Source organism: Gaeumannomyces tritici (genome assembly GCF_000145635.1).
Source record: "Gaeumannomyces tritici R3-111a-1 unplaced genomic scaffold supercont2.3, whole genome shotgun sequence".
NCBI lineage: Eukaryota > Fungi > Ascomycota > Sordariomycetes > Magnaporthales > Magnaporthaceae > Gaeumannomyces > Gaeumannomyces tritici.
Window position 1 is genome coordinate 1,633,022 of NW_008804547.1, and position 23,425 is coordinate 1,656,446.

Sequence of the window (23,425 nt, forward strand, 5' to 3'; positions counted from 1 at the left end):
GTACTATCCCAATATCGTATGTGTACCATTTAGCAGTGGAGGAGTTGGCCTTCTCTGAGAGTATTATCAATTATAGCAACTTCTTGCTGTATCTCGGTTCCGACTGAACCCCTCGCCCTCGGGGTATATCGCTGTGGACGCGTGGCGCCACTGCGGTAATTCCGCAATCCCCCCCTCCCTTACATGTTCTTCTTGGCCTTGGCGAGCTTCTTCTCACGGCGCTTGGTGGCCGCCTCGGCGCCGGCCTCGGTGTCGAGGCAGTAGTCCCACCAGCGGAAGCAGGATGCATAGTTGCCAATGAACTGCTCGTGGTGCAGGTCGTGGTGATCGGCACCAGCCCAGAAGGGAACGAAATGGTGTAGGCTCCAAGGGAACTCGTAGCCGCTGTGGGCATCGACTGCCTGAAGCAGGCGCAGGACGATCCAGAGCTGCATGGTGAAAAGGTGCAGGTCGTTGGTGATGTAGACCCACAGGAGAGGGGTGCCAGCAGTACCCAGGCCAAGGACCAGGACCTCGATGGGCGAGGCATACTCGGCAGTCAAGCCGAAGGGAGCCGAGTAGGTATGGTGCAGCTTATGGATTAGGCGGTACAGTGTGGGCTGGTGCATGAGGCGGTGCGTCCAGTAGTGCCATGTGTCTTCGAGCACAAAGAATATGACAATATGGAGCGCCATCTTCCACACAGGCGGGAATGGAACATCGAAAGCCATGCCGCACCATATGGCCATCGGGTGGAACAGCCAGATTTCGGGAAGCTCGACAGTGAAGTGGCTGAGAAGAACGAGGGCAGCGCATTGGAATTGCTCCTTCCATGTCGGGATTTTGTCCTGCAGCCAGGAGCTGATGTTAGCGATGGCCCTCTGACCAAAATGGGTGATGATGCATCTGTCTCGCATGGGCCAAGGCAAGAGGGGTTAGACGCACGGCTTGTATTTTCCACCGGCGGAAGAAAGGTATCGCGTCGATGATGATCCATGGTAATGACCTCCCGAAGTAGACAATCTCGTGGACAAGGAAGGTAAGGATCCCTGTGGCCAAGATGTCGTTTTGCATCCAGACGTACCAACTCTACTAGGTTGTCAGCAGCCGTAGGCCACCCAAAGGAGTACGTCTCGCAAACTTACTGCCCACAGGCGCTCGACAACATTGAGCGTCTGATAGTGCTTGGTGACTTCGTCAAAGACGAACGGTAGCGTCACGTCGGCAGTTGACGCCAGACCAGTGGCGTTGGCCATGGTGTGAAGTTGAAGCATATTGGCGGCGACAGTCTCCCCCGGACCAATTCAAAGATGGAAGCAAAGCAAAAGATGGCCCGTCTCGCCGAGTTTCGGGATATTCCGTCCTCGTCGTGATGTGTTCAAGTCGGCGCGATAGGGTGTGGTGGTGGTGGTGCATGCCTGGCGGGATGCAGGAGCAAAAACCCCAGAGCCAGGACAAACATTGCTATTTATTATCGAGCAGCTCTTGTCGCTCTGCCTATGGCCTTTGTCTTCATAGCCCGATATCCAGGCCGCCATCGTCGAATGGGCTGGCAAACCCAGGACGGTGGTATGATGTTTCGACGAGCCTTCCGCGGAACCGAGCCAACCACGACAGTCTCTGGGTGGGTCGGGGCTCCACCAAACAGGAACTAGCTGGCGGGAGCAGCCATTGCCGGTGGCCTGATGTGCGTCAACGGCTAATGCTAGAGGAGAAAAAGGCTAGACGACAGGACTGGGGAATTGCGATCAGGCTGGGATGCAATTTCTTTGTGGCACCATAGCCGAGGCATGGCCAAAGTGAACGCCGCCCGTGGAATCCCGAAGTCGCTGTGGGCGTGTCATGGCACGAGCAGATCCCGAAGGGCGCGTGGTTGCGGGCCACTTGGAGCCCTTGCCTTGTTGGCGCGGAGGAAAAAAGGAAGGAGACGAGTAGAGACAGCACAGAATGCTCAACAGGCTTCTGTCGAGGGCTCCTCAGGCTCTCAGCCTGGTTTCTGTCCAACAGTGCTCGGCCATTTGAACAAATGCGAGGGGGAATTGCCAGCCTGACTCCCAGGCGCGTCCATTCGCCTGATTGCAAACGCGCGCGGACGAGCATCGCTCTCCAGGAAATTCAAAGTGCTAGCAATCAGCGACGACCCAACCATACGGCCTACCGAAGCGAAACTTGCTGGCGACGGCGGGGAGGCATAGCCTAAATGCAACTAGGCCATGTGATGGCCTTGCCGCGTCTGCATCTGCCATCATGCAAACGGACAAATCGTGGGCTTGGCGAGCGAAGTCCAGCTAGACTCCAGCAAACCGGCATGGAAGCCGCTCGGCCGTGCCGACCTCGAGATCCTCAGCAGTGATCAGTCTGGGCCTGGGCCATTTGCCTGCACGTTGGTGCCAACGAGCAAGCCGTCAAGACAGTGCATGTCTCGCGCAGGGGAGGACGTGGTTGCGATGAGGGCGGGCATGCATGCCATTTTGTGTGGCGTGGTGTTTCTACCGCCAACGGTGGATCGTCCATGGGGTTGCTTACTGTTCCGGGACAGACAAGACAGACATTGGCGCCAATTTTCCGGGCGTTTGGGAGACCCTCAGCTCAGTGCCTGTAGCCGCCCTACAATCGACAGGCATGAGGTTTAGACCTAGCCTCGAAGCTTTACGAATTGCCGGGTTGGGTGCTTGCGCGTCTTGTTCGGGTTCGTAAGAGCGCCATTGCTGCTGCAGGATCGGGGGAAAAAAATCGACACAGCCCGGCAGCCCTTCGTGGTGTCTTTCGGCAGTGCGAACTGGATGGAGTGGAGGGCCTTGTGTGGCCCAGCAGCCAATATTGATCTTGCACAGCACACTTGGCGCTGGCTGTTGGCTTCTGGCAGGCGCGCTGGGGACAGCCAACTCAGCTGCAGCGTGACATGGGGGTCAATTTCACGCTCTCGATGCTCGCCTGAAAAGCGGGGAATGCAACCCAACTTGGCAACTGCCCAAGCCTGGACGAGGTCCCTGCCACCCACTGCCACCCACCAACTTTGATGTTTTGGTGTGCCATGTTTTCCTGCAGTGCTACAACGATCAAGTGTTGCTGGGCGCCGTCAATATTCGCCCGACCTTCGAGAGCTTCTTCGTTCAAGAGATCAGTAGGGATCCAAAATGGCCTCACTTGAGATAACTACTAAGGAACGTCGAGAGCTGGGAGCCCTACCAGGCAAAGCGACAGCCCGCCCATCTAATTGCCTGCATGGCATTTTGACCCCTCAAAATAGAAACTAATAAAACCCCACCCCCCGTCAGCACTGCTATCCCGATTGGGATGCAGGGCCCGCACGGAGCTTTCGAATCGGGAGTCTGGGCCTCCCGTTGACAGCCAGGCAGGTGCCATGGAGACACTCAAGCACTCCAGGCACCTTTATCCCACAGAAAAAAAAAGGCCTGATCGAACATCCGCCTCCAGCTGGACCCGTCCTTCCGCAGGCCCCGCGTCAAGCTGCCAGCGCCCCCAGCCCCCTGCTCACCACAGCTGGCAAAGATCCCTGCCCACAGTGAGATGTGTGGGAGTGAGCACCTTCTGCCATCGCTAGTGCGGCTGTATCGTCGTCGCCGCAACGTGGAGGGGGCGGGAGGGCGTCAAGCGCCAGCCTAGCGCCATCGCCATGCCCACCGCCATCGCCCATCGGCCTCGTACCTGTGAGACCGCCGACCAATAAGCGGAAATAAGCGGCCAAGTCGCCGCCGGCTGCGCCTGCGTGGCCTGCATCCTTCGAAGCGACCTCGCCAGGGCTCAGGCTGGAATGGGGCTCCTCGCTCCCCTGGCTTGGCTGGCCCTACGGAAAGCCATGCACCCCTACCCTGACTGGCTGGCAGACAACCATGTGGTCTGTTGCAACGGTGGACTCTCTGTTGAGAGGCACGGCACCAGCATGGTCCTGGCCACCACCAACGACACCCACTGGGATTGAGCGCGCCGTGGTCCATCACGATCCCGGTCCCTGTCCCACCCTTCCCGTTGCAGGGGTGTCTGATCGCTTGACCGTTCTGGACGCCCTCAAAGATAATCACTCACCCACCCGCTACCCTGTTGCTTATAGCCTTGGGGCCATTTCGATTGTGGGCTGCACCCTTACCTTCCTTCCGTAGCTTCCCCCAGGCCGTCTCCATTATGCCCTTGTCCCGACAAGCTGGTTTTCTCTTTTGTTTTCTCTGTATCCCGCTTTTGCATCTCTCCCCTCTCGCATCCCTTCGTCATAGTCCTCCTACTGCATACCCAATAGTCTGGTTCTTTAATGTTTGATTTGAATTATTTCCTTAATTGGTTCCGGAAGCGGCGTTGCGTATACCCACTGCTCAGTACCGACGACGAACTCGAGTACACGGCGACCGTTGTGTCCTACACCTACGCCGTTGCCTGTTCCGCCCGAGCTTCAGGACACAGCAAATCATTCAGCAGAGCTCTTGGCTTGAGATTTTCACCCAAGTTTCCTTAACTACTCAGCAACTTGAACGGCATACCGAAGGACTGGCCGGGGAGCGCGGGACAGGAGTTCCCCTGACGGCAGAGGAGCACGGGAGACACCGAGCCACCGAGCAGACCTTAACTCGACTTCGGCATCTGCTTGGCCTCAAATATGACGACAGGGGCTCCGTCGTCATATACAACGTCGACAATCACTGTCGAGTACACAGGTACTCGCGGTGATGTTATGCAAACAGACATCTTCCCCCTTCCGCCGCAGACAACACAATGGGTCGCGCCGACGTCATGCAAAACCAAGGACCGTCCTGTGGTATGCTCAAGCAAAGGCGACTGGTTCGACAAATGTCACGAGTACGAGAGCGCCGACGCGTTCGGTAACGTTTACATCGATTCTTCCTGCTACCCACCCGGCTACAGGGATATCTTCTCGCGAAAATCGAGCATTTGGAGCGACATAGCCACCGCAGCATATCCCGGAACCGCATGTCCTTCGGGCTGGTCCGTCCCATCGGACAGCAGTTGCAAGCAAAATATCATCCGGGGGTCCATACATTACTCACAAGCTTGGTGTTGCCCTCAAGGCTTTAACTCGTGTGTCTTTAACTCCAACACTCGAAACTGCTACATGCAGCTCACTTCGGCGACCCAAATATGGACCCCGGCGACCAGGACAACGACAGCATCTGGTGTGACGACCGTGGCGCAATTCGCCACGGCCATGGCGAATGCCGATAGCCAGAAGCCCCTCCATGTTTACCACGCTGTCTTTCCACTCGCCATAACATCAACCACCGCCTCCGCTGGGCCCGGGTTTACTGATAAGTCCGGACCAGTTTCTCCCGATGGAGGAGGGAACGGCAACGGCAGCAGCAGTACTACGGTCCAGATCGGACTGCCGCCAGCAATAGTGGCCGGGATCGTCATCGGGGTTGTGGCCGGGTTGGCATTAATCGCGGCCATCTTGATATTTCTGTTTATGCGCCGCCGCCGGGCCACCGAAGTGCGACACTCAATCCTCCCGCACAGGACAGCCACCTCGACACCCGGGCTACCAGAGGACGGTAGCGGCGGCGTCAGCTACGACCCCTTTGCGCCGGGCCAAACCACCCCGGGGCTCTACGGCGGCGGCGACCCCAAAATGCTCACAGCGGCGCCGGCGGTGGACCCCATCGTTAGCAGGTGGCACTCGCCCGCGACAGTCGGGGCATACGCGGCAACGGCCCGGTCTGCGAGCCCCTACGATCTCGGCGACCCAAACACCCAGGGCGTGGAGCTCGTCGAGCAGATGGGGCAGATGGAGGCGGTGGTGGTGGACGACGGCGGTACCGCAACGACATGGCCGCAGACGCAACCGCAACCGGAAGAGTACTACACGCCGCACAAGCCGAATATCCCGCCCGGCAATGTCGAACTGGCCGAGCTCGAGTCGCACCCCGTGACTAGGGTTAGGGTGCCCGTCGAGATCGACTCCAACCCTTCGGTCATGTCCTACGAGCCCACGCCAGTCACGGCCGCGCCCTTCTCTGCCGCCACAACCTCGGTTTCCCCCCTGAGGATTCCCGAACCAGCCGTGACAATTATTCCTCCACCTTCAGATGGGGACAATCGCCGCCACTTCTAGGTTCGCCTCGGTCAGCTCGCTCGTTGCTTCGCATTCTCAACGGGCATTGGATCGGCGGAACACCGGGGATCGCAGTGGGCCAGTCGCTGTGCCGTGCCGTCCTGGTGCACACACCGCCAGCTCTTTGACAGCGTGCGCAACCAACAACCACAACAAACATATATATTATGGGCCCTGTCAACACCCCTGAACGAACTCCTCAGCCCGCTTCACATTCGGGACCGAGCATCCACCGCATCTCGATCGCGCCTGATCCCAGTCTCTCCCTCTCTTTGACTTGTCCGCCAACAAGCGGCAACCCATGTCATCTGTACCTAATGATGGTCCCGGACGCAAGCAAGATCCGCTTCATCCCTCACGGCCTCTGTTTCTTCTTCGCATGTACATAGAAAATTTTCGCAACGTCGGCGGCTCCAAGGCCGTCCACCTCTCGCTGCAACTGGCGCAAGCTCTGTTTTCATTATTGTAGGCAGGATCCATATTTCGGGCTGCCCTGCACCCAACGATTGACTTTCCTAGAAAGCGAGCTGAGGGTTTTGTACCATCCACAATAACGGGAGAAGGGAATAGGGAAGAAATTTTGATTCGCATGTGCATGGTTATTGCTCGTGCTTTGTCGAGGATATTAGCAAATACACTGGGCTTGCATCTATACAAGTCACGAATATTCAAGAGTGCACAAGTTGGAAATAAGAAAGCCACGCCGTACTGTAATTGATATACCCTCGATAAACCCGGCCGCCAAACCCGTCGGAAAGCCATGGCCTTGTAAGACCCCGTAATGTATCCTGGGAATAGCACACATGCCCCGGTAAATATGCCACCCGGAATCCAACTAAAGAACGACGTTGAACGAAAATAAAGTAGACATCATGGCTTCATGATCTGCTCCCATCTCTTCTAGTCATTCGTCATCACGCCAAGTTCGCGTCCATTCATTAATAGCACTCAAAAAGAAACAAAACTTGCCCATTCCAAATCACGCCCCCGCCACCGCCGCCGCCGCCGCCGCCTGCGCAGGCGCAGCCGGGCGGGCGGTCCCGGGGCGGTGGATGTAGTCCTTGTTCTCGATGGTGACACTCTTGGTCATGTGGTTGACCTTGTACACCCCCACCAGCCTCGCCGCCAGCTCAAACATGTTGTTGCGGAGCGAGATGACGATGAACTGCGCGTTCTTGGTCCGCTCCTTGATGTAGTTGGCGACGATGGACACCTGAAAAAAAAGAGGGTGTTTGTTAGTTTACGTGGGAAATGGGGGAGAGAAGATGGTACGTCTGGAAAATAGGGATGTGACAGGTGTCCTGATAGTGGCAACTCACGTTTCTAAAGTCCAAAGCGGCATCAATCTCGTCCATGACGTACAGCGGCGTTGGCTTGTAGTGGTGGAGCGCAAAGACGAGGGCCAGACTGCTTAGCGTCTTCTCACCGCCCGACAAGTTGCTGATGTTCTTCCACGACTTCTTGGGCGGCATGACGCTGAACAGGATGCCCTCGCTGAAGGGGTCGAGCGAGTCGACGAGCTCGAGCTCGGCGTTGCCGCCCATGGTGATCATCTGGTACATCTCCTTGAGCCGCAGCGAGATCTGCCCAAAGCCCTCCATGAACCCTTCGAGGCGGAGCCGCCGGAGGTCGTCGCACCGCCTCTTGGCCGCGTCGCGCTGCGCCACGGCGCTGTTCAGGTCCGACGACCGAGCGGCGTGCTCCTCCACCCGGCGGCGGTACTCGGCGAGGACGCCCAGGTCTACGTTCACGTTCTGGGTCTTCTCCTCGAGTGCCGCGATCTCAGCCTTGAGCTCTGCCTTGTCCATGTCGGCGAGCTCGTCCTTGCTGTACCTGGGCAACTGCAGCGGTCCGCCCGACCCCGATGAGGCAACGGGCGCGATGGACCGGTCCTTGACAGCCGTCTCATCGGCATCGCTCTCGTCGTTCTCGTCCTGGTCCTCATCGCCGTCCTCATCTTCGCCCTCGTCTTCGCTGCCGCTCTTGATCTTCTCTGCTTTCATTTTGGGCTTCGCGACCTGTTCGCCATCAACAGCCTCGTCTTCGGCCGGAGTAGGAGTAGCGGCCGACTTGCCGCCAGTCAGATCATCAATGTCTTGGAGCGCCAGCTTAGAGAGCTTGTCGTCCCAGTGCCGGAGCTTTCTCTCCATCTCAGCCAGGACCTTGTTGCTCTCCTCGAGCTTGTTGCGCATCTCGATCTCGGCGGCGCGCGTCGCATTGAGCTCCGAAGTTTTCTCGTCCAGCTCCGCCTTGAGTGCGGTAAGCTCCTCCTTTTTGCCCCTGAGTGTCTCCTCGGCCTCGTCCACCGCCGACTGCAGTGATTCGGCCTTGTCGCCCTGGTTCTGGATCTCGTCCTCTAGGGTCTCAAGGTCGCGACTGGCAGCTTCGAGGTCCTTTGTGGCTTTGGCGTGATCCTTCTGGAGCTTGACCCTCTGCTTCTCCGCCTTGGCCTTGGTGACTTCAGCGGCCGAGAGGTCCTCATTGTGCGACGCCACCTCCGCTTTCAGCTCGTCGATCTTGGCGCGCTGGGCTCGGAGCTTCTCGCCGCCGACCTCCATGATCTTGTCCTGGAGAACCTTGATCTCTTCTTCTGCGCTGGAGGTCTCACCGTGCAGCTTCGCTAGTTCCTTCTGGAGTTTGGCAATTTCCTTCTCGAGCACCCCGACACGGTTGTCATCGGATTGCGAGGGCTGGTGCTCCTTCCCGAGCTCTTCGACGCGACGTTGAGAATCGGCAAGGTTCTTGGCTGCGCTCTCCATCTCGAGGTTGATTTTCTGCATCTTGGTGTCAAGACGCGGGATCTGATCCCTCAGCTCTCGGAGACGCGTTTCCAAGCCCCTCTGATACTCCTGGAACTCTTCAAACTTCTGCTCAAGGCCGTCGCGGTCACCCTCGAGCTTTGTAACCTGCTCCTTGCTCGTTTCGGCAACGAGCTTGGACGACATGAGACCCTTCTTGACCGTGGTTCCGCCACCAGACATGGTACCAGATTTGTCGATCAGCTGGCCTTCGAGAGTGACTACGCGCCACCTCTTGGCACCGTATGCAATGCGGTTCGCCTGCACAAGATCTTTGGCGACAAGGGTATCTTGCAGCGCGTGGTAGAAGGCGGGCCGGAACCGCTCGTCCTTGGCTTGAACAAGGTCGAACAGCCGCGGCGCGTTCTCGGGCGTCTGGATTGGAGACAGGTCGCGAACACGGAGCTTGTCCAGGCATATGAAGTTGCCACGCCCGAGGTTGGTCTTGCGGAGGTACTCGATGCACTGCTGGCCCGCCTCGACCGTGTCGGTGACGAAGTTGTCGAGCGCGCCGCACGCTGTCGAGATGGCCACGTCGTACTTCTGGTCGATGGTCCCGAGGTTCCCAAGGCGGCCGTGGAAGCCATCGATACGGCCTGACTCCTTCATGCGCATGAGGGCCGTCAGGACGTTGCCCTGCGTCTGAGTCTGTGCGAGACTGGACCGCGCCTCATCGGCCTTCTGTCTTGCGTTGGAGACCTTGGCGCGGATCTTGGGTTCTTGCTGCGCGAGAGCCTCGAGCTCTTCCTGCACTCCCTTGGCCTCCTTTTCCAGCTCGGCCTTTTCGACCTTGCATGCCTTCAGTTCGCTGGCCTTTGCGGCCCTGGCCTCCTCGATCGACTGAATCTTGGCCTCTATCTCCTCCAGAGCCACGGCACCGGCGTTTGCTTTTTCCCTCAGAATAGACAGCTCGCTCTCCGCGACCGCGATGGCTGATTGCTTTTGATTAATCTTCTCCTTCCATGGCTCCAGAGACTTTTGCTTGGCAGCAATCTTGTCCGAGAAGGCCTGCGTCTTGCCCTTGAGGCTATCCCTGATGGTGGCGAGCTCGGCCTCCTCATCCTTGACGCGCTCCTCGAGCGAAACTATCTCCTGTCCATGAGTCTCTATGTCCTCTCCGCATTGCTCGATCGTCTGCTCGGCCTCAGCAGCCGAGTTCTCGGAATTTGCGATGGTCTTCTGGAGCTTCTTCTGCTTGTCCGACAAGAACTTCTTTTTCTCCTCGAACTTGACCCTCTCCTGGTCAAAAGAGGCCAACTCCTTGGCGAGTGCCTGTGCCTCCTTTGATTGGGCTTCGAACTCTTTGCTGCTCTTGGAGTAGGTTTTCTGCAGCTGCTTGATCACTTGCTCGTTGCCCTCGTGGTTCTGGAGCTCCACTTCAAGCTGTGCCTGGATCTGCATCACTGCCTCCTGGTTTGCCGCAACGTTGTCCTCGTAGTCGCCGATGTAGAGCTGATACAGAGCAGCCTGTTTCATGACGAGCTCGTTCTCGTCGCGAACGAAGGCAAGCGCCTTATTCTTTTTGTCCTCGAGGCTGTTCTTCTCCTTCTCTACGTGCTGAACCCTGCCGCTCTTCTCCATGCAGATATCGTTGAGTGTCTCAACCTCTGTTGCCGCCTCCTCAATGGGTGTCTTGTACTTGGAGGTGCCAATGATGTCCTCGAGGTATTCCAAGAGACCGTCCTCGTGCTCATTGCCAGCTTTAGGCTTCATCTGGGCGATCGACTCGACCTCACCCTGCAAGATGAGGAACCGCTTGTGGTCGAGGTCAACACCCCTGTCACGCAGCAGAGTCGTCACCGTTGTGAAATTTGACGTCTTGCCGTTGATGTAGTATGTGCTGGTATTGTTCTTGAACGCCTTCCTCGAGATCACGAGGTCCGAGTCGGCAATAACCTCGTGGCCCCCGCCGGGGAGATCCATCACCTCCCTGAAGTGGACAGCCACCTCGCAGTGGTCCAGGTTTGGGTACTGGGCCGAGTTGTGGATCAGCGCAGAAAGCTTGCCCTGTCGCATCTTGCTGGCTCGGAAGCCAAACACGAATAGCAGCGAGTCGATGACATTGGACTTTCCGGAACCGTTGGGCCCGACAACGGACGAGAAAGACGAGTGGAAGGGGCCGACTTCTTGCCTCCCCGCGTAGCTCTTGAAGTTGGTCAGGATGAGGTAGGTGATGACAATGCGCGCCTTGGGCGTCGTGTCCTCGACGACTGGGACCGTGATGGTGCGTGACTTGAGCACGATGTCCATGGGCTTCTCAAGGATTGTATCCATGGCCCTGATGGGCTTCACGGCAGCAGCCGTTTCGTCTGACGGCCTGCGCTGACCGTTCGCGCTCGTCGTCGTGACGTCACCAAGAGGGCTGCTGGACACCAGGGAGGAGTCCGGTGAAAATGGTTGCTTCGGATGCCTCGGCGTAGGGTCCGGTGTGGCGAGCGCGGGGAGCGCGGCTGGCGGCTCGGGGGTGGACTCGGTCTTCACCGCTCGCGGGGCAACACTCTTCCTCTTGCGCGGGGCAGCCTTCTTGGATGGTGACGAAGGCTCCGCGATCGTAGTAACCGTCTCGTCTGGATCGGCGACCTGGCTTGGCTCCAGAACTTGGCTAGGTTCTAGGACTTGGCTCAGCTCATCATCCTCGGGCTCTGGCGCAAGGCTCTTCTTTGGGCGCCCGCGCCGCGGGGCAACGATGCTCGTGTCGCCAGTTTGGCGCCTGCTTCTGCTGCTGGTGGTGCTGGCAGCGAGGGACTTGCGCGGGCTGCGCTTTGGTGCCGGGGTGAAGTCATCCTCGCTGTCGTCGGCGATCTTGCTCGTGCTTCCGATTTCGTCGTCCGAAGAGTCGTCGACGATAGTGCGCCGCGTCGCAGCGGCGCGACGGGTTGTTCGTGAGGACATGGGAGTAAAATAAAGGAGAAAATCGGGTATCAACGGTGGATGGGACAAGTATTTGCGCAGTATTCAGAGTGCCGACTAGTTGTGCGAGAAAAGGCACTGTCTTCTCATCGTCCTGCGGCCTGTCGTCTCAATTTGACTGGCGTCGCAGCTCGCTGTCATAGGTGCAGGTGGGCTGCTGGAGGGACACAAATGCCCCAGTTCCCCCGCTTGTTGATATCTGCCCACATTTGGATCTCGTTGTAAACAATGCGCAAGCCACGCGCTAACGCCACACCTGCACCAGACGGCTGGCGCACCGCACGGCAAGATCACGTGCTTTCGTGTCTTTGTCTCCACCATGTGGGCGTTCGCTCCAAGCTGCGTCTGAGACAGTGATGACCGGGAAAGTCAATGGACAAGCTCCGTCATCCGCCACCCGCTCGATAGTCCGCCGCCCGCGTCGCTCCCATCATGGCGTTCGTCGACTACACGCAGTTCCACCAGGTCTTTCCGCCAGATCTCGGATCGCCGTACGCGCCAGACTTGATCCGCGAAATCGAGACGTACCGCAAGAGCTTCGATGGCGTGCTGTTCATCGACCGAGTTCTCAAAGCCCTGGGCGTGACCAAAGGTATTCCCTGGCCGGGGCGCCAATGCATCTGTAGCCTCCACGTCCAATCGGAATTGGCTTGCTGACCTGCTGCTGAATACGGTAGCCAAGTCGTATCCTCCAAGGGGCGATAATGGCCTCCACGAGCTGCACCAGAAGGTCTGCCAGAGCAACATGTCGGCACACCACAAGCTTTCGGTCCTGTACTACCTACTTCTGGATTACGATGACATCCTTGGCGTGCGATCACAGCTAGCCGAGCAGTTTTGCCAGAAGACTGGCATCCCCAATAAGTACCAGATCTTCATGAAAGGATTGTGGCACATGGATCGGCAACAGTTTCATGTATGTTGTTTCCGGCCTCTCTGCCTTTGTCAGCACGTCCTAACACTGCCGGTTGATAGCTTGCTCTCGAATACCTTGCACACCCCTCGCTTCTTCCCGAGTTTGCCGACGACATTATCTCCATCCTGGTCTCGCAGGCACAGGGCGGCGACTATACTTGGGCTCTTGCCTACTACCATTCGGTGCAACCTGTGCTGAAGACAGCAGGGGCCCTCGAGTTGCTGTTTGGCGCAATGGCTCGCACGAGCGTGTCTGAGGCTCTCTTCTTCTCGCGCTCTCAACCAGAGCCGACGCGCCGCCTTTTGTTTGAGCGCCTCGTTCAGTCGGTTCATGACAGCGACGCATCGGTTGCGGGGAGCAGGGATCAGAGGGCACGTGCCCTTACCAGTCTTCCGCTCGACATGGACGAAGACGCGTGGTTTGAAGAGTTTCTCACGAGCGCAGAGGGCAAAAAGCTCAAGAATGCTCGGGATACCTGGGCCCTGCGCAAGTTTGCAACAAATCAGCTCTCGGACGTGGGCGACGAGAAGCTTCGGGCCCGCTTGGCGGCCCTCGGCCGTCCACACTAATCAGCTACATGGGGCCATCGCGCGCGCGACCCCGTTCCTATCACTCAATCTGTTGTCAAATACTTCGCCTGGTACTGTTGGGCCTTTTGCATAGCGATGGCGTTAAATAGGCTGCGTCCAGGGCTGTGGATAGGAGCTTGGACACATGTTCGGCGGCATCTCGACTCGGACACACCCTCTCCCGGCGTCGACATCAGGCCTGCACGTCATCGTTACTTGTCCAGACCCCGCTCAGTTTCTCCGTCTCAACCCGGATTCTGCCTCGTTCAACCCCCTTGCCGGGCAAGCCGTTGTTCGTGCATTCCAGGCACGTATGACGCATTTTTGAACGCAAGCTCATGGCCCCGTTTCGATCATCTGCCTGCCTCTCGGCCATGCGCAGGCCTTGTGTTAAGCCGAAATTGCATCTCTCGATGGCCAATAAGCAGCAGCCATCGTCAAGATAGCGGCATCGTCAGCACCAATTCTCCACCGGGTATGCGGATGTTGGCGTCCGTTGCAATCCCGCCCATGTTACCGTCACCAATTAAATGCGATTTCGTGGCTTAACCCCTCAACTTCATTCTCATGGTCATGCTGCCATGTTTGCGTACTCCCTGGACAAGTGTCCAGCCTGCAGCTTGCCAGAAATGGCGGTTGTCCTTCCACCCAGGTGTGACGGTGTGACACCCAACATGCACTTCGGTCCAAGAAATGCGCCGCTGGTAACACATGATTCGGCAGAAGGTCAAATCTCACATGATGACCTCCAACAGCCTCCAGGGGTCGCGGTCCGTCCACATATCCTCGACGGTGGGCCTCCTGCATTATTATCTCGTAGGCAGACACTAGTCGCTGCCTCAGGATACTCTTGACAATCCAACAACCTGCCGTGCCTGTTGCGGGTGGTCCAGCTTGCGACAGTGCTCCATTCGCCCGGCTGTTTTGGGGGCACTGCTCTGCTCAGACACCCCTAGAAAACACGATAATGGTATATTATTCACGTCTTCGAAGCGGGCCTCACACCTTTCGGGAAAGGCGCATTTTATACGAGGCCCAGGCACCGTGGCCACCCTCCTGGAGGCACAAGCAGGATGGTGTAGAGCCGACTGCGTATATCTTTGGGGCTTGATAAACGCTCACGCCCCATCGTGAGAGTGCCCATTTCCATCACTGTATCTTTCCCTCCTTACCGTGGCCCTGTTTTTATATTTTTATATATTATTGAGCGTGTCCAAATTGCCGCAGGACTGTTGCGAATCTGAGACGTAATTAGCACCGCTTAGTCACCAAACCCTCTACAGAAAAAGATGAGACTCCCAACTGGGCACACAGCCAACCAAATGTCATCGGCGCCTTCCCCAAATAGTCTCACGAAACTTATTACCACCACGTCGCATAGCATTGCTGCCAGAGACACCAACACCCCAGTTGTCAGATCACATTATGTGACGCTGACCGTGTCCCGGAATTCGCGGATCGAACTAACAACCATTCTACTTGGGACTGTCACCAACTACCCTGACCAGTTCCAAGCTGGCGGACTCGCCGCTGGCGCGACTGCAGAGCCAGGCCGTGGGGTCTCAGCTGCCACCTCCTCCACCGGGGCACTCGGAAGTGTCGAGACCGCTATAATCGCCATCGTCATTATCCTCACGGCCATCACGGCCATCGCCATGTGGTGCCTATGCCGGAGATATCGAAGACGAAAGCCGCGTCCCAGGAGTGGCGGTAGTTCTTCGTCGTCAACACGGCCGACGACACCCAAGCCGACCCCATGGTCGTTCTCGAGACCAACGACGCGCCCGTCGAAATGCTTCCATTGCCAGCACCACCGCTGCCACCGGGGCCGAGGGCTGCCTGGACCGCCGGGCCCGCCTGGGGCCGATGGTGTCCAGGGGCCACAAGGGCCGCAAGGGATTCAAGGAACACAAGGAGTACGGGGGCCTCAGGGGCAACAGGGGTCACAGGGAGAAAAAGGACAAAGGGGAGAAAGAGGAGAAAGGGGAGAAAAGGGAGAGCGAGGCGACAAAGGAGAGAAGGGCAGCAAGGGTGACGCTGGACCTCAAGGGCCCGCTGGTCAACCTGGCCTTATAGGCCCTCAAGGTCTCCCAGGCCTTCGTGGTGCTCAAGGAGATCCCGGTCAGACAGGTCCTCCTGGACCGCAAGGCTCAAGAGGATCACCAGGCCCCGAGGGCCCAGCAGGCCAGGTTGGAAACGACGGACGACCGGGGCGGCCAGGGGATACGGGACCACCCGGGGCACGCGGGGAGCGTGGAAGCCCCGGGCCGCCAGGTCCTCCCGGGCCCCCTGGGAACGACGGAGATCCCGGGCTGCAAGGACGTAGCGGGGCGGATGGCCCCGAAGGAAAGAGAGGGCGTTCCGGGAGACGGGGGCACCCCGGCGAAGATGGCGTCGATGGAAAGGACGGCATTAATGGTCGGGATGGTATCGACAGCAAAGATGGGATTCCATACCGCCATGTATACTCTGGGCCACCCGGAACAACCACCGCCCCCGTCAACGCCTCCGTTGGAGGCCCCTCGTCGTATGGATATCCAAGTCATCGCCACTCATTCGGTCACCCTGGCTATCGGGACACGGTGATTTCCAACCGGCCAAAAGGCAATGGAACCGCAGGGGTCACTACGCCCGGAGGCGCCCTTGATCCACGCAGTGGTGGCTATGGACCATCAGCTTCTGGGCCCGGCGCAAACGGTCACTACGTTTTTGGGGGTATATACGGAAGAAGTTGGAAGACTTAGTTGGACTCAGCTGCCGGCGCCAGGCTTCATCACTCTCGTTCTAGTCTCTTCAGTACCTGTTTGTCTCCTTCAATTGCTTCCCAGGGTTGCTGTATATCCCTGCCCTACTAGCTTAGTCTCCTTTGTCAGCTGGGTAGCAGCTTTTCGCGCTCATTGATAGCCTGAACATCCTACTGCTGTAGCCCTGTATAGTTCTTTTCTCTTCTCGCATCTTGAACCGAGGTCGTATTGTTCAAGCTTTCGGGGTTGACAGGGGCACAAGGCTCGTCACGTGTAATGCTCCATGCCAAGCCAGCGTCGTCAGATTGTGGGTCCAGGAGATCTGATCGTCCAATCGACCCAAGATCTGGCCAGCGCGCGCAGCTGTTGCCGACAGCTTGCAATTGCGCCGCTGGAGCTTGCTTGCAGCTTCACAATCCCGATTTCGACATCATCAAAGTCGCCTTCTTTTTCTCACCCTCCAGCCTTCCCCGCACATTCGTTTTTCTGGTTTGTACTTGCGTGTCTGTAATTTGCGTCGCTGCAGGATTGCGTTCGCCCATTTGTTTTGCCCCTTTCCCTTTCTTTTCCTGTCGTTTCTACCGCGGCCACGGATGCGAGGCGCGCCCACGTCTCGATCGACGTCCGTCCTCTCCCCAGCCCGCCCAAGATGGCGCCTCCAAAATACAAGGACAAGGACGCCGGCGTGCTCTTGTCCTTGAACGGGAAGTGGGTCAGCTGGCTACACACAGCGATGGCATACTGTAGGTCCATGGCCTCTATCTGCTCCTCCCCAATTCCTCGTTTGCGCATCACGCGGCGCATGGGCTGACCAAAGTCGGGACTCTCCCCGCCTCCCAGCTGCCTTCCTTCTCGCCCTCGCCGTCGGCCTGTACCTCCATTACCACAAGATCGTCCAGAATGAGTGGTACGGCTATCCGGAAGAGTGGTTCCCATCGGTCTCGGCCACCATCGGCGACCGCTACCCCGAGCGCTCCGTCTTCATGCTCCTCATCGCTCTGACGTCGGGCCCCCGCTTCGCCCTCGTCGGCCTCTGGTACCTCCTCACGCGCGCGCGCGGCGGCGCCCTGGCCAAGTTCGTCGGCTTGATGGGCGTGGTCCGCACCCTGACCTGCGGCGGCTGGACATACGTCACGTCGACTGACGACCACGACTGGCACGACATCCTCATGATCTCGTACATCGTCTGCACCATCCCCTGGACCGCCGGCTGCATCGCCCTCAGCCCGCCCAACCCCAAGGCGATCAGGTACCGCAAGTACTTTTGCTTCGGCTTCTTCGGCACGCTCGTGCCGCTGGTATACTTCTTCATCCAGCACAAGGTGCACAGGGTAGCTGGCGGTAAGTGGCTCCTGAACACGCTGCTTCTCTGGTAATGGGTGGCGCGGCCATGGATGCTGACTTGTGGACGCCTGCAGCATACACCATATACGCCTTCTTCGAGTGGTCCCTGATTCTGTTTGACGTGGCGTTTGACGCCGTGACTGCCCTGGACTTTGATGGCTTTGAGGTGGTCGTCAAGGATGTGAAGGGGGCAAGCCAGGGGTATGTGAATTGGCTTCCCTCGTAGAGCGCATGATGCAAATGAGCCTGCACGACAGTGTATTTGGTCTTGCTCAATACAACGAAGAGTCTTCTGGGATCCGTTCTAAAGCAAATGTGGATTTTCGACAGTGCGACCTCTTCCCTGCCGTCTGCCGTCGTTGAAAAGGAGTAAGTGGCCCTAGCTGTCATTGAGTGTGGCACAATGCTGTTCCAATGTTATGTCCAACCCTGGCCGAGATCTTGTCTAACCCCTAGCGTGCAGGAAAGAAAAGGCCGCCGCCACCGCAACGAACACCAAAGTTACTCCCTCAGATATCATGGATATCGCGGCAGATGTCTACCACGGAGTTGGTTGCCCTCAGTCCAAAGCATTCCACAAGCAGAATGAGCATTTCTAACCTGAGCCACATCAACAGTTCGTCTTTTGGTCCGTCCTGACCAGCCTAGGTGCTGTCGTTTGGTGTAAGCGCCCCGTAAGCATCGACCTGCGTCGTCTTGGTAGACTAACTGTTGGTAGACTTCCCGCTCTGGTTTATGGGCATTTCCGGCTTCGAGGCCTTTGTCATGTGCACCATCGCCCCCATGTTCCTGGGTATTGGCCCCTTGAAGAGGCTTGTTATCCGCAATCAGCGTTTCTTCCACCTTATATCCCTGACGGGCCTGCTGGCATTCCTCGTCAAGGACCCCATCCAACGTCTCTGCACCGTCGGCGCCGGCCTCGCGCTCCAGTGCCTGTCATGGGTCGCCACGCTTCACTCGGAGTCGGTCCATGAGGGCCGCCTGGAGCTCCGTGTTCTCTCATGGCTTGTCGGCCTGGTCCTCTCGAGCGTTGTCAAGTTCGCCAACCACACGCTTAACCCGATCTGGCCCATCATGCATGCCCCCAGCGGTGGATGGAACTACACCGGCCTGGTTTTTGGGCTCTGGGGCGCTTTGCGCTACAGCCGCAAGGGCCCGCTTAACACCACCGGGGCGCAGATCAAGACTGGCTCCAACTTCCTCGCGGCTTGCGGCATCGGCGGCCTGTTCTTCGCTCTGCACTCACTGCTTTCTGACACGAGCACCATGATCCTCTGGGTCTGGGACGGATACCCGATCCGCGGTCCGACCTCCAACACATCGGCCTACTACACCATCTTCGCCATGACTGCCGGCATCCTGATCGGTACATACCGGCCAGGCGTGGCCAGCCTTTGGACGGCCTATGGCGCGGGCTGCTTCGGCGCAGCCATTCTCACTACGCGTCACCACTGGAATGGATACTATGGCGCGCTCGGTCTCGCGACGTACCTGATGGCCGTCGCCGTTCCGCTGCTCAAGGACGCGGCCAAGCGCTCGCCGGGCCTGACCTTTGGACTTGGCTTCTTCATCTACAACTTCATGGTGCTCTTCCATGTCTGGGTCGTCGCATATGCATTTGTCCCCGGCGGCCCCCTGGTGCGCGAGCACACGGACTGGGTCATGGCCACGATGATGATCCTCATCGGCTGCGGTGTCTTCAACCTCAACGCGGCCAAGACACCCAAGAAAACTGGCGTGCAGGCGCAGAAGCCGTCTCGTGCCATTGTGCAACACCGCAAGCACTACGCCAGCGTCCTCGGGGCGCTCAACGTACTCTTCCTTGTGGCGTCGTACTTCCGGTTCCCCACCAACGACTACAAGCCCTACCACGGGTCGGACAGGGTGCTGACGGCTGGCATCTGGACCATCCACTTCGGGCTCGACAACGACATGTGGAGCTCGGAGCGGCGAATGCGCGACCTCATCCGGGACGCGGAGCTCGACGTGGTTGGCCTCCTCGAGTCGGACCAGCAGCGCATCATCATGGGCAACCGCGACTCGACGCAGTTCATCGCCGAGGACCTGGGCATGTACGTCGACTACGGCCCGGGCCCCAACAAGCACACATGGGGCGTGGCACTGCTGTCCAAGTACCCCATCGTCAACTCGACGCACCACCTGCTGCCCAGCCCCGTGGGCGAGCTGGCGCCGGCGATCCATGCGACGATCGACGTGTTCGGGACGCTGGTCGACATCTTTGTGTTCCACTCGGGCCAGGAGGAGGATCCGGAAGACCGGCGGCAGCAGTCCATCTACATGCGCGACCTCATGGGGTCGTCCAGCCGGCCGTCGGTGCTCCTCAGCTACCTGGTGACGCGGCCGCTTGAGGGCAACTATAACACATACGTGAGCGAGGGCTCCGGCATGCACGATATTGACTCGAGCGACTGGGACCGATGGTGCGAGTACATCCTCTTCAAGGGCCTGCGGCGCGTGGGGTACGCGCGCGTGAGCCGCGGCACCATCACGGACACGGAGCTGCAGGTGGGCAAGTTTGTCGTGCCCGAGTCCGGCTCGCTCGACGCGGCGAGGGCGTGGGAGATCGACGCCGACACGAGGAACTCTCGGGTCGAGGAGGAGCAGCTGCCCGAGGGCTGGCGGTTCCCGGCCCTGTTCCGCGGCGAGGGTGTCCGCGGGCACCGCTACCACGTTTTCGACGAGCCAAGGTACTATAACTACTAGAGCACGAGATGGGGCGCGGTGTGTAAAAGGGTGAAATCTGTGTCTATCATATCTTGCCAAGACGGGATGCCGGATTTTATTTCCTGCTTATGTGTACGCGAGCTGATATGTCGGGTGTGGTGGTTTGAAGTGCGCGTGGAGTGGGATGATGCAAGCTGTACGATAAGCCGCTGAGCGGGCGAGTAAAAAATAAGATTCCTTTGTTGCAACCATACATCATATTCTGTGCACGTGGCTCCGACTCGGCAGTGTGAGTGGAGAAGCATTCAAGGACGGTCGCCGAGACGAGGCGGGCCGATGATTTCCTTGCCCTCCCTCCCAAGGCCGAAAGGCCGGCTAACGGGATGATTTCCGCGGGAGGAACTGGGGGCGTCCAGAAAAAACCCGGCAATGCAGAAGCAAGGATCCCACGGTCCCAGCTTGCATCCCATCGCTGGCTGAGCTCCTTTTCCGCGTTGCTAGTTTGGGCTGTCCAATCTGATCAACATCAAAACCAATCCCCAACGTAATTGGCCCCACCGAGAAGGTGGGCAGGGGGGGTCGGCGGAACACATGACGAACAAGCGCTGAGAAGGTGTGTTTCCCGATCTGGAATGTGACGACAGCATTCACTCAAACAAAGAAATGCCCCGACGCTGCAGTTTCGGCTTTGGTAGGAATAAGGCACCAGGTGGAGCCGGGCCAGGCTTTGCATGCGGGGGAGCCGTTGGGTGCTTTGTTGGCTGTCGGTGAGGGCACACAACAAAACAGCAGCCAGAGCTGCTATATCGAGAACAGTCGGGCCTGATGGCCACCCAGGGCGTCTCGAGTAGCCGCATCGCAGTGCTGACCATTAGTCCTCCTTATCCTTGACCATGCATCAACGTTCGTCCATGTTTTTGTCTGGAGCGTCAGAGCGCATCAAAGCCGTGCGGCCAGCCACCGCTGTCGAAACTCTTTCCCCATTGGGGACCCCACCTTCCCCAGGCGGGCTGCTGTTTTGTTGTGCCGCGTCAAGCCGAGACTGGCTGGGTAAGACGCCCTCGATACGTCTAAATGCGCCCAAGTTCCTCTCGCTTTCCGCTACTGTCAGACATCTTCCGCAGTAGCCTCCGTTGTTTCCCCGTTATCTTTTCTTTGCAGGCCAACCCCAATTCTTTTCTGCTTTTTGTTTCTCCAACTTTTTCTCCCTGGCCTAGTAGCTGTCTCCAAGATACAGCGACCGTACAGGCCTCGCACGAAGCAATGACAGCGTTTACCTCGGGCCATATACTGGCCTGGCTCGGCATATTTGCCGCTGCCGGCGTCGCCTATGTAAGCCAACGCGCTACGGGAGGCAGTCGTGAGACACAAAGGAGAAGACAAGACCAGTCGCTAACAGGAGCCGCCCCCAGGTATCATGCGTTGTCGTGTATAGACTCTGGTTTCACCCGCTAGCAAAATACCCAGGTCCTTTTCTGGCGCGGATATCCAACTTGCACCAGCTTTACCACGCCTACAAGGGCGACCGGCACCTGGAGTTTTGGAGACTGCATGAGAAATATGGTACGGAGCCCTGGAAGCTCCAATGGGGAAGATCAAAAAGTCCAATGCTGACATCAAGCATCGCACCCAAAAAGGCCGCGTTGTCCGGTTCGGGCCCAACAGCGTGTCCATCAACAGCGCCGCGGCCCTCAAGGACGTCTACGGGTTCCGGGCCAACGTGCGCAAGGCCGAGTTCTACGACGCCTTTGTGCACCCGACGCCCAACACGCACAACTCGCGCGACAAGGAGATGCACGCGCGCAAGCGCCGCGTGCTCTCGCACGCCTTCTCCGACTCGGCCATGAAGGAGATGGAGCGCTACATCCTGGCCAACGAGCGCCAGTTCTGCGCCGAGATCGGGCGTGGCGCCACGGCCGAGTCCAAGGGCTGGACGGGGCCCAAGAACATGGCCGACTGGTGCAACTGGCTCGCCATGGACATACTGGGCGACCTGGCCTTCGGCAAGGCCTTCCACATGCTCGAGCGCGACGACAACCGCTTCGCCATGGACCTGGTCGGCGGCGCCGCCCGCCGCCACCTCATCTGCGGCACCATGCCCGTGCTCGACCGCCTCAACCTCGACAAGTGGCTGTTCCCGTCCGTCGCCGCCGGCCGCGCCCGCTACATGGTCTACAGCCGCGCCCAGCTGGCCGAGCGCACCAAGCTCGGCGACGAGACGGACCGCCGCGACTTCTTCTACTACCTCCTCCGCGCCCGCGATCCCGAGACTGGCCTGGGGTTCGCGCAGGGGGAGCTGTGGTCCGAGTCGAACCTGCTGTAAGTAGCACTTGGGGGAGAAAAAAAAACCATGGGCACTCTATTATACTCTATACTCACACCCCACAAAACAACAGCATCATCGCCGGCTCCGACACCACATCGACCGCCATGGCCGCCACGCTCTTCTACCTGGTCCGCAACCCGGCCGCCCTGGCGCGCGCCGCCGCCGAGGTGCGCGGCACCTTCTCCAGCGTCGAGGACATCCGGCAGGGCGCGCAGCTCGCGTCACTGCCGTACCTGCGCGCCTGCATCGACGAGGCCATGCGGCTGTCGCCCTCGGTCGGCGGCCTGCTGCCGCGCGAGGTGCTCGCGGGGGGCGCCGTCGTCGACGGCGAGCGCCTGCCGCGGGGCACCGTCGTCGGCACCCCGCACTACGCCGTCCACCACAACCCGGACTACTACCCGGAGCCGTTTTCGTACCTGCCCGAGCGCTGGATCGCCGGCTCGCCGCGCGTCCGTGGCGGGGGGTTGGTGGCCGAGGCCGACGTGGCCGCGGCCCAGAGCGCCTTTTGCCCCTTCAGCATCGGGCCCCGCGGCTGCATCGGCAAGGGGCTGGCCTACGTCGAGATGACGACGACGCTGGCCCGCGTGCTCTTCACGTACGACATGCGCCGCCCCGTCGGCGTGCAGGACCCGTCCGAGGGCGGCGCGCCCGGCGCCGAGTACGGCCGCCACCGCATCGGCGAGTTCCAGCTCTTTGACACCTTTACCAGCCTCAAGGAGGGGCCGCTAGTGGAGTTTAGGGAGCGTGAGGGGCTGTAAGGGCAGGGGATTAGGGTCTGAATCTTTTGTTTTGGCCAGATACAGAGCTTTGATTTGAACATGAAGGCTGTCAAGTATGCTGACATGGCACTGGGGATCTGTGGCTATGTCCTGTAGATATCTCCAGTACATGACTTGTTCGTGTTGCAATGGCCGGGGGAGTATGTAGACTCCAGAGTACTGACGACCTCCTTCTTACTTTACCCGCCAGTGTTTAAATGCACTCTCGATTCAAAGTGGTTCGAATGATTTCATTTTTTTCGCGCTATCTTTGATCGGAGCCGCAACGGAAGTACCGGTCGACGAGCAGTCGAGTA

General features: G+C 58.7%; 7 protein-coding genes across 7 annotated transcripts; 5 read left to right on the plus strand and 2 right to left on the minus strand.

Annotated features, from left to right (window-relative positions):
- Positions 1-179: 179 nt before the first annotated feature.
- Positions 180-1,235, minus strand: GGTG_05665 (hypothetical protein; the record flags this gene model as incomplete). The annotated part of the gene is made up of 3 exons (XM_009223470.1): positions 180-827; positions 925-1,068; positions 1,125-1,235. The coding sequence occupies 3 exons, from the start codon at positions 1,233-1,235 to the stop codon at positions 180-182; spliced, it is 903 nt and encodes a 300-aa protein (XP_009221734.1).
- A 3,920-nt stretch (positions 1,236-5,155) lies between these two features.
- GGTG_05666 (hypothetical protein) lies at positions 5,156-6,058 on the plus strand (the record flags this gene model as incomplete). The annotated part of the gene is made up of 2 exons (XM_009223471.1): positions 5,156-5,376; positions 5,464-6,058. 2 exons carry the CDS (start codon positions 5,156-5,158, stop codon positions 6,056-6,058), a joined length of 816 nt encoding a protein of 271 aa, XP_009221735.1.
- Positions 6,059-6,617: 559 nt separating this feature from the next.
- GGTG_05667 (nuclear condensin complex subunit Smc4) lies at positions 6,618-11,970 on the minus strand. Its single transcript, XM_009223472.1, has 2 exons — positions 7,378-11,970; positions 6,618-7,271 (listed from the first exon to the last, which is right to left on the minus strand). Exons 1-2 carry the CDS (start codon positions 11,746-11,748, stop codon positions 7,038-7,040), a joined length of 4,605 nt encoding a protein of 1,534 aa, XP_009221736.1. The 5' UTR covers positions 11,749-11,970; the 3' UTR covers positions 6,618-7,037.
- A 228-nt stretch (positions 11,971-12,198) lies between these two features.
- GGTG_05668 (hypothetical protein) lies at positions 12,199-13,251 on the plus strand (the record flags this gene model as incomplete). Its single annotated transcript, XM_009223473.1, has 3 exons — positions 12,199-12,358; positions 12,444-12,682; positions 12,742-13,251. The coding sequence occupies 3 exons, from the start codon at positions 12,199-12,201 to the stop codon at positions 13,249-13,251; spliced, it is 909 nt and encodes a 302-aa protein (XP_009221737.1).
- Positions 13,252-14,573: 1,322 nt separating this feature from the next.
- Positions 14,574-15,995, plus strand: GGTG_05669 (hypothetical protein; the record flags this gene model as incomplete). Its single annotated transcript, XM_009223474.1, has 1 exon — positions 14,574-15,995. One exon carries the CDS (start codon positions 14,574-14,576, stop codon positions 15,993-15,995), a length of 1,422 nt encoding a protein of 473 aa, XP_009221738.1.
- A 386-nt stretch (positions 15,996-16,381) lies between these two features.
- GGTG_05670 (calcofluor white hypersensitive protein) lies at positions 16,382-20,291 on the plus strand. Its single transcript, XM_009223475.1, has 7 exons — positions 16,382-16,738; positions 16,836-17,336; positions 17,414-17,540; positions 17,670-17,708; positions 17,803-17,887; positions 17,957-18,002; positions 18,058-20,291. The coding sequence occupies exons 1-7, from the start codon at positions 16,645-16,647 to the stop codon at positions 20,061-20,063; spliced, it is 2,898 nt and encodes a 965-aa protein (XP_009221739.1). The 5' UTR covers positions 16,382-16,644; the 3' UTR covers positions 20,064-20,291.
- Positions 20,292-21,172: 881 nt separating this feature from the next.
- GGTG_05671 (isotrichodermin C-15 hydroxylase) lies at positions 21,173-23,422 on the plus strand. Its single transcript, XM_009223476.1, has 4 exons — positions 21,173-21,356; positions 21,437-21,587; positions 21,662-22,343; positions 22,421-23,422. Exons 1-4 carry the CDS (start codon positions 21,288-21,290, stop codon positions 23,106-23,108), a joined length of 1,590 nt encoding a protein of 529 aa, XP_009221740.1. The 5' UTR covers positions 21,173-21,287; the 3' UTR covers positions 23,109-23,422.
- The last annotated feature ends 3 nt before the right edge of the window (positions 23,423-23,425 follow it).

What these genes read in the sequence shown, in the direction of transcription:
- GGTG_05667 (XM_009223472.1), bottom strand. Translation starts at nt 11,748, where the DNA reads ATGTCCTCACGAACAACCCGTCGCGCCGCTGCGACGCGGCGCACTATC. An exon ending in CCGCTTTGGACTTTAGAAAC is followed by an intron (nt 7,272 to 7,377) that starts GTGAGTTGCCAC and finishes CTTTTTTTTCAG; the next exon opens with GTGTCCATCGTCGCCAACTA.
- GGTG_05670 (XM_009223475.1), top strand. Translation starts at nt 16,645, where the DNA reads ATGGCGCCTCCAAAATACAAGGACAAGGACGCCGGCGTGCTCTTGTCC. An exon ending in GGTGCACAGGGTAGCTGGCG is followed by an intron (nt 17,337 to 17,413) that starts GTAAGTGGCTCC and finishes GGACGCCTGCAG; the next exon opens with CATACACCATATACGCCTTC. An exon ending in TCTGCCGTCGTTGAAAAGGA is followed by an intron (nt 17,709 to 17,802) that starts GTAAGTGGCCCT and finishes CCTAGCGTGCAG; the next exon opens with GAAAGAAAAGGCCGCCGCCA.
- GGTG_05671 (XM_009223476.1), top strand. Translation starts at nt 21,288, where the DNA reads ATGACAGCGTTTACCTCGGGCCATATACTGGCCTGGCTCGGCATATTT. An exon ending in GAGACTGCATGAGAAATATG is followed by an intron (nt 21,588 to 21,661) that starts GTACGGAGCCCT and finishes GCACCCAAAAAG; the next exon opens with GCCGCGTTGTCCGGTTCGGG. An exon ending in TGGTCCGAGTCGAACCTGCT is followed by an intron (nt 22,344 to 22,420) that starts GTAAGTAGCACT and finishes ACAAAACAACAG; the next exon opens with CATCATCGCCGGCTCCGACA.